The 12,209-nt window shown below is 43.1% G+C and overlaps 1 protein-coding gene across 18 annotated transcripts in view; it reads left to right on the plus strand.

Annotated features, from left to right (window-relative positions):
- The first annotated feature begins 418 nt into the window (after window positions 1-418).
- The window catches only part of ppfia1 (PTPRF interacting protein alpha 1), a 37,180-nt gene continuing 25,389 nt past the window's right edge, over window positions 419-12,209 (plus strand). For 12 of the 18 annotated variants that reach the window (XM_035155648.2, XM_035155650.2, XM_035155647.2 and 9 more), the window contains exons 1-2: window positions 419-1,369; window positions 3,041-3,310. In XM_035155648.2, coding sequence (XP_035011539.1) covers window positions 3,041-3,310 — 270 coding nt within the window. In that variant the 5' untranslated portion in view covers window positions 419-1,369. The remainder of the gene's footprint in view (window positions 1,370-3,040; window positions 3,311-12,209) is intronic. The other 6 variants (XM_035155665.2, XM_035155658.2, XM_035155664.2 and 3 more) reach the window with 2 other exon arrangements.

The following is a 12,209-nucleotide window of genomic DNA, read 5'->3' on the forward strand; positions in this document are numbered from 1 at the left end:
GTGCAGCAGCTGAATGTAGGTCAGTGAAGAGGCTCTTATATGATCTGTAATAAAGACCCATCACTCTCTACCCACACACATTTCCTTTATCATTTAAGAAAACCTCTCAGCAGTAATTTCAACGTTGAATTTTTTTTTCAATCACATTCTATGGTAATTCTAGTTTATTTGTTGCTGTATTGAATTGTTTTCATAGAATTTTTTTATTAAATTACTTTTATTTTAGTTGGATATGATTGATATTTGTATCCATGGGTGATTATTGTTAAATATCTTCATACATGGAAATGAGACCAGCTCATTTGTAGGTGGGGGCGTTGGATGAGGTGACACCTGAGGCTAAAGAATGAAGAATACAAACGAATTAAAGATAATAATGAATGTGAGCAGTTGGAAGGAGCTGCTCCCCCCCCGCCTCCTCCTCTTGCCGGCCCGGGACTCGCTCTCCTCCCGCAGACTCCAGGCTCATGAGGCGCTAGAGACCCGGAGCCCTCCATTGGCTGTCCCGACTGCCGAGGCTGGCAGGCAGTGGCGACCGGGAAGCAGCGAACCGACGGACCCTCTTCGGTGGAAAAAGCCCGACTGAGCACCAGCGGCTCGGACGGACACGAATGGAATACAAGCCGCGGCTCGCAGGTCCCCACTCGGAGCGGAATCCTCGCTAACGTCGGCTGGAAGTTTTCGAGATGTGGTGACGTGACTCCACCGAGGCGACGGGAAGCTAACGCTAGCCGACGCGCTAACGCTACTGGAGAGAATAGGCGGAGTTCCGGGGGTTAAAAGGCTCGTTGGCTGGGTCGGTTCATGTAAGACACACGGACACGACGCATTCCACCATGTTGTCTACTTTTATGTCAAACAGAGCGCGTCTTTAGAGAATTATCTGAAAACTAGCAAGCGTTAGCTAACTAGCGGGCTAGTAGCTAACCTCCAGACTGACTTCAAGCCAAAGAGCTCCGCTTCATCTGTCTCCACGTCACCTGCCCGGGTTCTCTTCGAGCGGTTCCGCTTGTATTGGAGGACGCGTGTTACGTTTTAAGGGATCAAACACGGACACTTTACTTCCACGTCCAGATATGCAATCACCAGCTTACTTCATGCTAGCCTGCTAACGCGGAGTTAGCCGGCCGAACTTGGAATACTGCCCCTCTCCCTGCTCACTTCATGTGGGGGTTCGCGGCGAGGCCTTCAGGAAACGATCCCCGCTCCCCAGCCTGCGAGGGGGCTCTCTCTGCCGGGCGACCCTAGGAGTGTCGGTACAGCTCGACCAGGCGGGGACACAGCTGGAGCACCCGGACTTTGTTGTTTACTCGACATCCGAGTAACGTGGGGCTCACAAAGACATCTGAAATAACGCTATTCATTCAAGGTGAGCTACAAACCCATCAGACACAAGGTCACGTGTTCTGCTCGCAGGGATCAACCACATTGACAGGAGTGTGTGGGTCACTGTGGATAACACGGACCGACGTGTACCTTACTTTACCTGATTTCATTAGGTCGATACCTGCAGGTTGCATTTCTAATTATTCACGTTGCATTTTGAAAGATGTCACGTGTTGTGTTACCCTCACTCTTTTAAAGTCTTTTAAAGTTCAGGTGTCCTGCCGCCTCATCTTCTTTCTGTCTGTCATCTTTACCTTTTGACGTTTGCCATGTCCGCTCAGTTACAGTGGACCCACCATCTGTCAGTCCCCCATGGATGCTGAGTGACCCTCCCCCTCATGGCTGAGCCTCAGTGGCTTGACCTGGATATGGAGTGTGTGTTTGACTCTGGATAAATCAGGTTAACTTTGTCTCCTTCCTACAGTAGTGGTGTTTGTTACCTCCAAACTTGCCTTCTGCATCTGTAGTTAATTAAACCTGGCAGGTTAATTTGTATGGAACAAGCACGGCCCAGCTCTTGAACACAGTTGCTGGACGATGCACTTGCGGTTGAGGGCGGTGCACCGAACCGAATACAGTGGATTCTGAAAGCAAATGGCTTTTGGCATCTCAGGTGATGCAGAGACTAAGATGAATGTGTGTGTGTGTGTGTGTGGGGGGGGGGGGCACTCTGGCTGCACTCTGGCTGCAACCAAGTTGTCCAATTTGTAAACTGTTGTTCCTCGTAGGTATGTAAATCCAGCTCACATGATTCTTGGCTCTTTGTGGAGCAGTCTGTCTACAGGGTCTGCAGACTGGCTCTAACGCCCCAGACCTTCCTGCTCAGCTGTTGTTAGATGCTTCAGACACCACACAGCTTTCCTAGTGGCCTGTGATTTATTTAACCCTCTCCCTTCTTTTCCAAACAATTCCAGTGTAGGTTAGTTAGACAGATGACTTGGTCAAGTGTGTTTTAGTTGTAGTTAACCATTACTATTAATCACTGAGCAGGTTCAGCTGATTTGACTGAGTTTTCCATTATGTTTAGATGGTGTGTTGTTCTGTTGGCTGATGTCAATGTCCGCTGATTAAGTCAGCACAAGGCTGCACTTTTAAACTTGCCCACTGTTGTGAGTCAACTCTGTCAAGAGCGGACTGCTTTGGTTTAATGCATCAATGTTCAGCCAAAATGAAAACCACTTACATTTACCATGTTTAAATCCGTTAGGACGAGGATGTGCAAGACGTTGTCCCCACTAAATGATTTGGTTACATATATTATTGTTTTCTCCATCTTTTCTTCCACATTTTTCTGGTGTTTGTTTAGGAGAATGAATGAAAACGGAGAATTTCCAACCAAAACAAACTCAACTTTGCTTGCACATGAATAATATTTCAGTGTCAAATCAATGGATGTCAGTGATACATTTTTGGTGTTGAGATGAAACCATTTTTCTGCTGTAGTGGGTGAATTAAATTCAGTTTAATCCCTCTGTTCTGGGAAGGCATCACTGTAGAGTTTAAATAAATTAGATCCCCTTTTTAGCATCTTTCATATGGAAGCGTTAGTCTGTTCTACAAATGAAATGTTATAGTTCACAAACCGCCCATGCTCCCAGCTCCATGCCTTTCCTGCGCTCTCCTTCCCCACCTCATAACTGTCTCATGTCTGTAGATGATGTGCGAGGTGATGCCCACCATCAGTGAGGCCGAAGGGCCCGGTGGGGTAGGCAGCAGTGGTCGACGGGGCTCCGGCTCCCCGCTGCAGTCTGACTCTGAGGGTCACTTTGAGTCGCTGATGGTGTCCATGCTGGAGGAGCGGGATCGTCTTCTGGAGACTCTGAGGGAGTCTCAGGAGAACCTGGGCTTGACGCAGGGCAAACTGCACGAAGTGAGCCACGAAAGAGACTCGCTGCAGAGACAACTCAACACTGCTTTGCCACAGGTAAGCCAGAGAGCACGTCCTTCATTTTCTCTCGAAAACACAGCTATAGAGGTGGATGATTATGATGTATACGTTGGGATGATGGAGATAGTTGTAATTTGATCTCACGTTCAGACAGCAGACAGGTGTGTGATGTGGGTCTACTCATTGTGTTGGACCGATGAACTGAGAACGGTCACACTAATACTATCTGCACACTCCAGTTTCCTTTCACACTAGATTATATCAAATAAATCACCAGTTAGATGTTTAGTTTTCATTTCACCCATATGTTTTTCCATCTGCACACTCTCCTCTCTCTTGATCGCCCCTCTTAAGATGCTTTCAGACATGCACTGAACTGCGGAGATACTTACGCACTTTCTCCGGAGGAGGTGCATGTGTGAACATAAATGTCCAATCCAGAGACTCTGGATTATCTATTAATTGTTTACATATCGCAAATCATATCATCACCAACGTTATCACATGTTTTCCTAATATCCTGCAGCCCTATTTAGTTTCCATTCCTTGTTGTAATCCCAGTTTGACCAAAGCTTGGAACAGAGAGACCCTCAATATGGGCTTGAGCCGCGTCACTCTTTCAGTCTGACTGGGGTGTTACTTTAAAAACACACCAGTGCCCTTTGAAGCACCTTCCCGCCTGAGTCCTTGCAGCATTTTTAGCCCAAGTGTCAGTTTCACTTTTGGATGACGGCTCTTACAGATCTTTGGCTCCCACTGTGGACACCAGAGTCTGGCATGGTTTTGTGCGTTGTATGGCCCGCTGATAGCAATGTGCAGTGGTGTGTGCACCAAGGCAAATTAGGCCCACCGTGGCACGCTATAATCTTGGCGTAGTCTAATTTAATAAATAACACTATGACTGATCACGGTCCTCAGAGAGAAAGAAAGAAAGCTATGACTGTGACAAGAAACTTAAAAGTTTTTAAAGTGGTGCACTGCAGGTGTTTATTTCTCACGTTAAATTATTGCACATGTCAGAGGAATAATGTAACATGGTTCATTACTGCAATGCTTATTGCAAAATATGAAAACCTCAGCACTACTGTGCATACAATTAATATGCAATAAGCTCCTTACAGTAATTAGAGTCATAACTGTACTTGTGTTTCTGCTATTTGCATAATGCGGAGGGAGTCTTGATCCCAGCTTTGTCCATCTGCTTGCAGCGCTCTGTTATATTATGGACTCATGTTTCTACTTGCTGTGGTCTTAAATTTAAAACAGGGATCAAGTTTCCACATTTTAATGATGCATAAGAGGCAATCAGCTTAGTGTTGTTGTAGTTTTGGTTGAACCAACATCCAGTTTTATAAAGTTAACAAGGTGTTTCATTTCAGTGTTCGTGCAGACTGAGAGTAGAGAGGGCCACTGTGCTCTAACTCATCATATCCCATCTCCCATCAGATGCTAGGAAGTGATGTTAAACACACAAGTGTGGGATGCTGAGGTCTGTCTTTGCTGCATTGTGACGCACTGCCAAGAAAACTGCATCCAAACACTCAGACACTCCCACAATGCATCGTGTTAAGTACAACCGATGGTCACTAACCGAGCAATATACCATCATGGATTGCGCGCGTGGCGGAGAGACGAGAGTAGCGAGGGCAGCAGGAACAGCCCGACCTGTCGTATAAATATAAATATGAGGAGCGCATCACAGCACAAACTGCGGGAAACAAGTTTAATTCTACGTTTAATGATGGTCATTCAGTGTGTGGTTTTTTAACTTAAAGTATTAATACTAAGTGTAATATAAACATTTAAAATCTACCGGCTGTAGTTGTTGTACGTCATAATCCTGCGACAATGACGTCATTACCGGTGCAGAGAAAACGCACCGAGTAGCGTCGGAACGTGTTCTTTCCCCGATGAGCCCACGTTATGGTGAAGTGGCGATTTCAGGCTTTTATTCACTCAGTCGACACTTTGCTGTTAAACATGTGGAAATTGAGCATTGTTGTTAGTATTATTGTCCGTAGCTTTCACACACACTAGCTTCAGACAGACGTGTGTGTTTAGTGTTTGTTAAATTAGTATTTAAAGTAAATTAGAAGTATTTGCGATGAACTAATGTTTGCATACTATGTAAAGTTTTGCCGAGGTCACACTGGCTGTAAGTGCGCTGTGGACCGTCTTGCTTTTCATTTTGCCGCTCATGTTATCAGGTTAGAGCAGCCACATGTCAACGTGGGCCGCATGTCTCAGGTTCGTCTCCTGCGTGTGAGCTGCTCTTCTAGGGAGTCGGTTCACACCTAAATAGTGAGTGAAAATGATCTTTCACCACATTGTCAATGTCTATCTGTTGAATAACTCACCAACATAACTATTTGCAGCACTTTCTCTACCTGTTACAAAGTAAAGGCACTGTAGTGTTTCTGTTGACTGAATCCGTTCATGTGTTTTAACATGGTTTTTATTGTGAAATACTTTTAGGACTGGAAGATGCACGTCTTCACACTCTAGCGTCCTGGCATTTAGTCGAGTTCTTGGACCTACATTAATTCAAGGAATTACAGTGGTTACACCAGAAAGCTTAGGTAGCAGCTCCGGAGCAGACGCACTCCCTGTTAATACAAGACACAGTAAATCATACGCCGCACATGCACCCAGTGCGACTCAGACGTCAGAAGCTCCCAGACTTTGCTTACACTGCACTGTCCAAATGTCATTATCATTAATTAAGTCTAAAATGTTCATACACACAATTAATACATTGGACCACTAGAATGTCAGAAGTAGTAACCTATAGACAATGAGTAAGGATTTGTTCAGGCTGAAAAGATAAAGGTATTAAGAGGATGTAATCCTGTTGACAGAGGAGCATTTCACAAACATCCTCCTGCATAGGTTTAGAAAAAGGTTCAAGGTTTCATGGATAAGAGAAGATATTTACAAAAGGTCAAAGACTAGCATATTTAAAAAGGTTTCTAACAAAAGGATTTGTTATCGCAGTCTTGTAGCCAGTATAAAATTACTTCTGTTTCAGTTTCCATTCTAAATATTCAGCCTTTCCTCATTTTCTTCACCATAGAAATAACAGAGGTCTTCAGTCAGTCTAAAACTACGGAGTTTATACGTGTGCACGCACACACGGCTGCTTATGCTCCTTCTGTGTTGTCAGCTGATCATCTGGCTATCCACCCCGCCTCCTGGGATTTGTATCTGGAAGTCAAGGAAATCTAGCTCTTAGAAAATGGAGAGACACTTTGTCTGCTGTGATCTGGAGTTTATACACTTTCCAAAAGGATTTAAATTATTTAAGTTTGATTTGAAATTTCCAAACCAAAACTTGTTTTTGGGTTCTTTTGAGGAATTTGATGATTATATTTGCTGAACATTTAAGAAAACTAAAGACAACCACATGTGGCTCTAGGTGTCTGCCAATGTAGTTCTCTTGTTTTAATCTCCCGTTGAGGAGAGAATACCAGATACGATTTCTCTAACTGAAATGATCTGGCAGTTTTAGACTTGATTTAGTAGTGGATTGAAGAAAAAAGTTGTGGTTGTGTGAACAGCACTTTTAATAATCAGTTTTAATAATAACTTAATTTTAATAGCACTTTTCAATACAAGTAAGTGCTTTACAACAAACAATAAGAAATTCATCGAGTATAAATACAGATATAAGATGTGTTTCAAGAACAGAGATAAAACAGAAAACCCATCCTGCTAGTCTAATCTCTTCTTGCAGATTAACAATGTATTTGTAGTAAAACGTACTTGCATAAACCAAAAGGAAATTTAAAATGAGCCAAAAGTCATATGAAGCATGAATTGCGATTAACCATATTCCTAATAGATGCATTGAGATACCTTCTTATTAACCTTTAAGATGAATGAAGCTGGTGCCATTTCTCTGTGTTGTGTTGCGGAGTGTGGGTCTTCAGGCGGGAGTAGGTAGGTGAAGGGGAGGTGCAGTTCTCTCTCTTGTTCCCTCCGTCCTGCTGCAAGAACCCTTTGACTGGAATGCACAAACATTCCAGAGCAGCTTGCTCACACGTCAGCAGCTTCTCCAAACTCCAGTTGTGCCCTGTTCTTTTTGTATTCAGTGCACAGGACAAATTAGAGTCACCATCAATCAAATATCCTCTTGTGGATAGTGTACCAGCAGCAGTTTTAACAGACATATATTCTTTATTAACCTAATGCAAGTTTAGGGCGCGCATGTTACGGTCAAGTGTATTTCAGAGCATTTCTGTCAGCTGTGGCTTTTAAGTGTGTGTGTGTGTGTGTGTGTGTGTGTGTGTGTGTGTGTGTGTGTGTGTGTGTGTGTGTGTGTGTGTGTGTGTGTGTGTGTGTGTGTGTGTGTGTGTGTGTGTGTGGCAGTGTGGCAGTGTTTAGCATCACTCCATGTCGCTTCAGTCATGTGTTTTCTCAACAAACATTTAGCTACTCTCATGGAAAAGTGTCCTTTCCTAACTCCTCACAACACATGATTTTTATTCAGTGAATGACCCGTCTGAGGATATGGATGGATAGATTCCCTGGTATCTCACGTTTGGGGTGCAGTGTTCTTGAACCTGGGTGATGGTTTACCAGTGTGATCCATGTAAATCTGTACACCAGCGTACGCGCACCGTCGTTACTGTGTTTCTGGTTGAGGTTATGCATTAAACTAAATCCTTTCTAGCTGGCCTCTACCAGCTTGTTTGGGAACACGGGGAAATGCAAGTTAAACAATAAGTAGTTTGAGAAGGATGAGTTCTTGGAAGTGCTACTGAAGCAAACTGTGGTGTGTATCGAAACTCTTTTAAATTTGGGACAACAGGGATCAAGACGGGGGAGTAAAACGGACAGAAAAGGTCTTAAAAATCTTACACTTAATTTGTTGACTCCCTGATGTTTTATCCAGCATGTGAATTAAATAAAATGTGACATTAATTAGACAGAAGAGCTCCTCTCAAATCCTGCTCTGCTAATTGGTATATTTTTCTTAATTTACGTGTGATAATTGATGTGTAAGATCATTGGACTTCCTCTGTCAGTGCCTGACGAGTTTCACTGTGTTTGCGTGTGTCTGGCAGTTTACATGCTTCGGCCCTGTAATCTGTGGAGGCCTTAGAGACTTTTGTTCCAAAAGGTTAAGTTTTAGTGATAAAATGGTCTCGGACCACAAACAGCTCGGGGGGGGTGTTGCTTCAGGTACCACACTAGAGCTGCTTTCAGATATGCACTGGATTATCTCCTGAACTAATCCGGACGAGCTTTATGTGAGAACACAAATGGTTGAGTCAGTTGCTGCGGACATTCTTCAGAGTTTCTCCTGCTTGATAGTAAAAACTGTGGATAATGTTTGAATGAGCCGATGGGAGAACACAGGAGGACTCTCTGCGGGCGAGTGTTTATATTAAGGCGACAGATACATTTCGCAAGATGTCAATTAAGAAAGCTGATGAGATTGGAGAGTTTTTGGTGATAAGAGCAAACGCTGGTGTCGAAGTGCTGTAAACCTAAACACACGATCTCTGCAGCTGAATTAATACGGTATGTCCTGCCTGTTGCATACTGCACCACCCCTCACCTTAGCATGTCTGTGTTGTTGTGAATGTATCTGAACACACAATCTCCTGGTGCAGTGTTCATATGTGAAAGACAAACTCTGGAGAACGTCCGGACACTATCAAGAGTTAATGTGTGCACAGGGCTTCAGTGTTTCCACACATGAACTGAAAACCAGAATTTATCTAGTCTTCTCCTGGAGGAGCTGTATATGAGAATGTGACTGTCTGAATCAGTTATACTGGATATTAAACACACTTTGACCCTGCGCTCGCTTCGGAGAACAAAGTCCATGTAACGTCTGGCCTAGTCCTGCCCCACAGAGAATTCACAGCATGGGCGTGTTGATGAAGTTTCTATCATACCTCCTGCATGCTTTACTCAGGTGCCACCCCTTACCTCCACCAAACGGCAGGTGAGAACATGTCTCACGTGGGCGAGCTCCTGTTGTGGGCCACATGTGTGACAGGGCATCTCATATGAGAAAATGGGAGTGAAATACAATCCAGTAGACCTGGTTTGAGTAATACTAGCTCCCCGTCAACCGATCACTCAGATGACCCTCAGTGTTTCTCTTGCAGGGATGAACAGTATTAGAGGATTTGACTACACCTGCTATGAGCTAATTTGATACCAAAACACTGCACTCAGGTTAATAAGATAATAAGACCGTCCTCCACAATCTTGAGATGCACAGATTATAGAGGATTGTGTTTGCGTGCGTGTATGTGATTTGTCTGCAAATCCTCTGTGAAGCCCTTTGTAACTGTATTTTTTTAAAGTGATGTATTAATAAAGGATTATTATTACATTTTGCTCCTTATTTTGAGGGAGCTCGTCGACCACACTGACCACATTTTATATTCCACTCTGCGGCACAATGGCACGAATTGAGGAAGCATAGTGGTCAACCAGAGAAACAAAGGCCGACTTGTTCCACACGGCGTCATAAAAGTGACGACAGTGCAAGTGTCTTTTGCCAAACGTGATGTGAAACAGTAACATAAAAGGAAACAGACGGCAGCGACGGCTCCTCTGTTTAGTTTGGCCCCAAACCTGACAGCGTTCTGCCGGCGGCTTCCTACAACCGTTACCACGCGCTGCTCAGTCTGTACAGGGTCTTTATATCCTGTTATGTCTAAGGCACTGGTTTATTGAAGAACTTGTTGACTTAGTTTAAAGGGAGTCATTTTTGTGTGTTCCTAGATTTATTAATTTGAGTTATTTTTCAGCTCCGACTTTCAAACTAGCCAATAGAAGAAGTTCTTTGTAATTCATTCTCTGTATGTATTTGTTTTTCAAAAGGTTTAACCTAAGCCACTTACATCAATGATAGAAATCATCACTTCCATACAAGGTTTGTAGTACACAGCTGTTAAAATACCTCGTATATGTTTATTTCTTCAAATTCCCTGGTATCAGATTGGTTGTACGCAAAGTCAAGGTATCGTAATCGGTATTAGAGAGAAGAACATGTCTAACAGGAAGTATGTTTACAGTAAATAAACTTTATGAGGTGAAAACTGAAGAATCCAATGAATTTATTTCATATAATAAACACATTAGTTTTTCTTGCTTTTGCTTCTGTGTCAGGAAGTAGAATCAATGAAATCTATACAATACTCAACCCTTTACCTCTATTTCTCTAGTTTTTAGGCACATGGACATTAGTACTGAAGCTGTGGCCTGTCATTATGTGATGTCTTTCTAACCATGATAAAGGAATGAGCAGATCAAGTGTCGGTGATACTGAATACAGATGTAGATTGAGTGGGGGGGTGTGCATTGGGTGAGGATGTTTAAACGATACAGTCAGGACACTGGTACATACATATATACATGAAGTGTGTCGGACTGCACCTGAAGTAAGACCTGCTACAACGCTAATGATGATTGCACCTTTTGGAAAAGAGGTGGTGCGAACTAGCAGTTCGTCAGCTCTTTGAAATTGACGTTTTCCTCGTGTGTGTGTGTTGGGGCAGCTCTGAATAGGAGCCATTGTGGCGTCTAATTAGTTTTTGACGGTGAGTCCTCCTCCAGGAGAACAGATGCCCTCTGCACAGTGTCAGATTTCAGCACACGCTATAAGCTTTTAAGAACGGCTGAAGTCATTATGTAGGAGGTAGGCCTATTGGTTCCGATCTCAGTTCCAAACGCAGCACAGCCTGGCGGAGGTAGGGCGTTGGGAAGAAATGGGGCTTATTCTCAGGCCTATTCATCATTTGCCAACTCCATGACGTGCACTGGTACTCAAATCAAGCGCAGTCTTAGGCAAAATGTTGATAAGTTAGTGCTATAAAGGTCAATTAAACAGAGTGGCTGAGTGTAGTTTGGCAGCATCCTGTAGAGATGATAGTTGTGTTCTACTCTGTGGTGTTTTGGGTTCTTTTGTCCGTACTGTTGACATCGCGGAGCCTCAATGGGTCCTGTTGTTTTTACCTTTTGCAATGTTGCTAAGAACATCAGTAAATTTCAAGATATTTTTGTGCTGTTTGTTTATCTGGAGTGGGAACATTAAAAGATTCAGTCCTTTTAAATAGTATGTTCCGCTCCTGTTTAAAGCCGTCATTTATTTACTGCTTTATTCTAGTATGTAATAGTGAGTGCCCTTTTCATAGAAGCATTGTATTAATATCTTTGAATTTCTTCTTAACAACAAGGCCAAAGTGTTGAAAATTTTTGAAAACTTGCTCGGAGACAGTTGACATGTCTTTTTTTTCTATTACAAAAAAATGGATATTAAATAGACAAATAAGACAGAGAAATATTCAAATTTTCTTGTAAGGTATATGCAGATAGAATCAGGGTGAAAATGTTTTAAAGAAATGACACCTTTTGAAAAACCTATAATTTGAATCTGTTGAATGGGCAGCTCATGTCCCCATATTTCATATTTTAATGCATGAAAGCTACATTTAGTTTGGTAAATATCATTTCTGTGTTATTACATTATAAAGCCCCTGTCCAATCCGTCAGATTCATTAACAGTCTTATAACACAGGAAGTGGTTTCACTGCCACAGAGGTGCTGGGATATTCTTCAGCCCGAGAGGAAGGCACCGAGTACAGTTATCCCTGAAAAGCCTCTGTGTGCCTCTGTGTTTTGGTACACTGTTCCTTTAATAGGTTGGCACACATATTCATGTACCCCCCCCACCCCCCCTAATCCCCTCCCCTGTTCTAAGGCTTACAGCTCAGCTCCTCCACTTCGAACCAGCGTGTCACTCGTCTACGCTCAATGAGCCAGGCACCAGTTTCTCTGCTGCAGGGAGAAATGGGATCAGGCTCCAGTGCCTGTGATTATATATAAAAGCTTTATTCAATCTACATGTAACTGTTTGAACTGATATATATATATATATATCTCTTTCCTCTGAAATTGTCACGTGTCACAC

Source organism: Hippoglossus stenolepis, chromosome 1, assembly GCF_022539355.2.
Source record: "Hippoglossus stenolepis isolate QCI-W04-F060 chromosome 1, HSTE1.2, whole genome shotgun sequence".
In the NCBI taxonomy this organism is placed as follows: Eukaryota; Metazoa; Chordata; class Actinopteri; order Pleuronectiformes; family Pleuronectidae; genus Hippoglossus; species Hippoglossus stenolepis.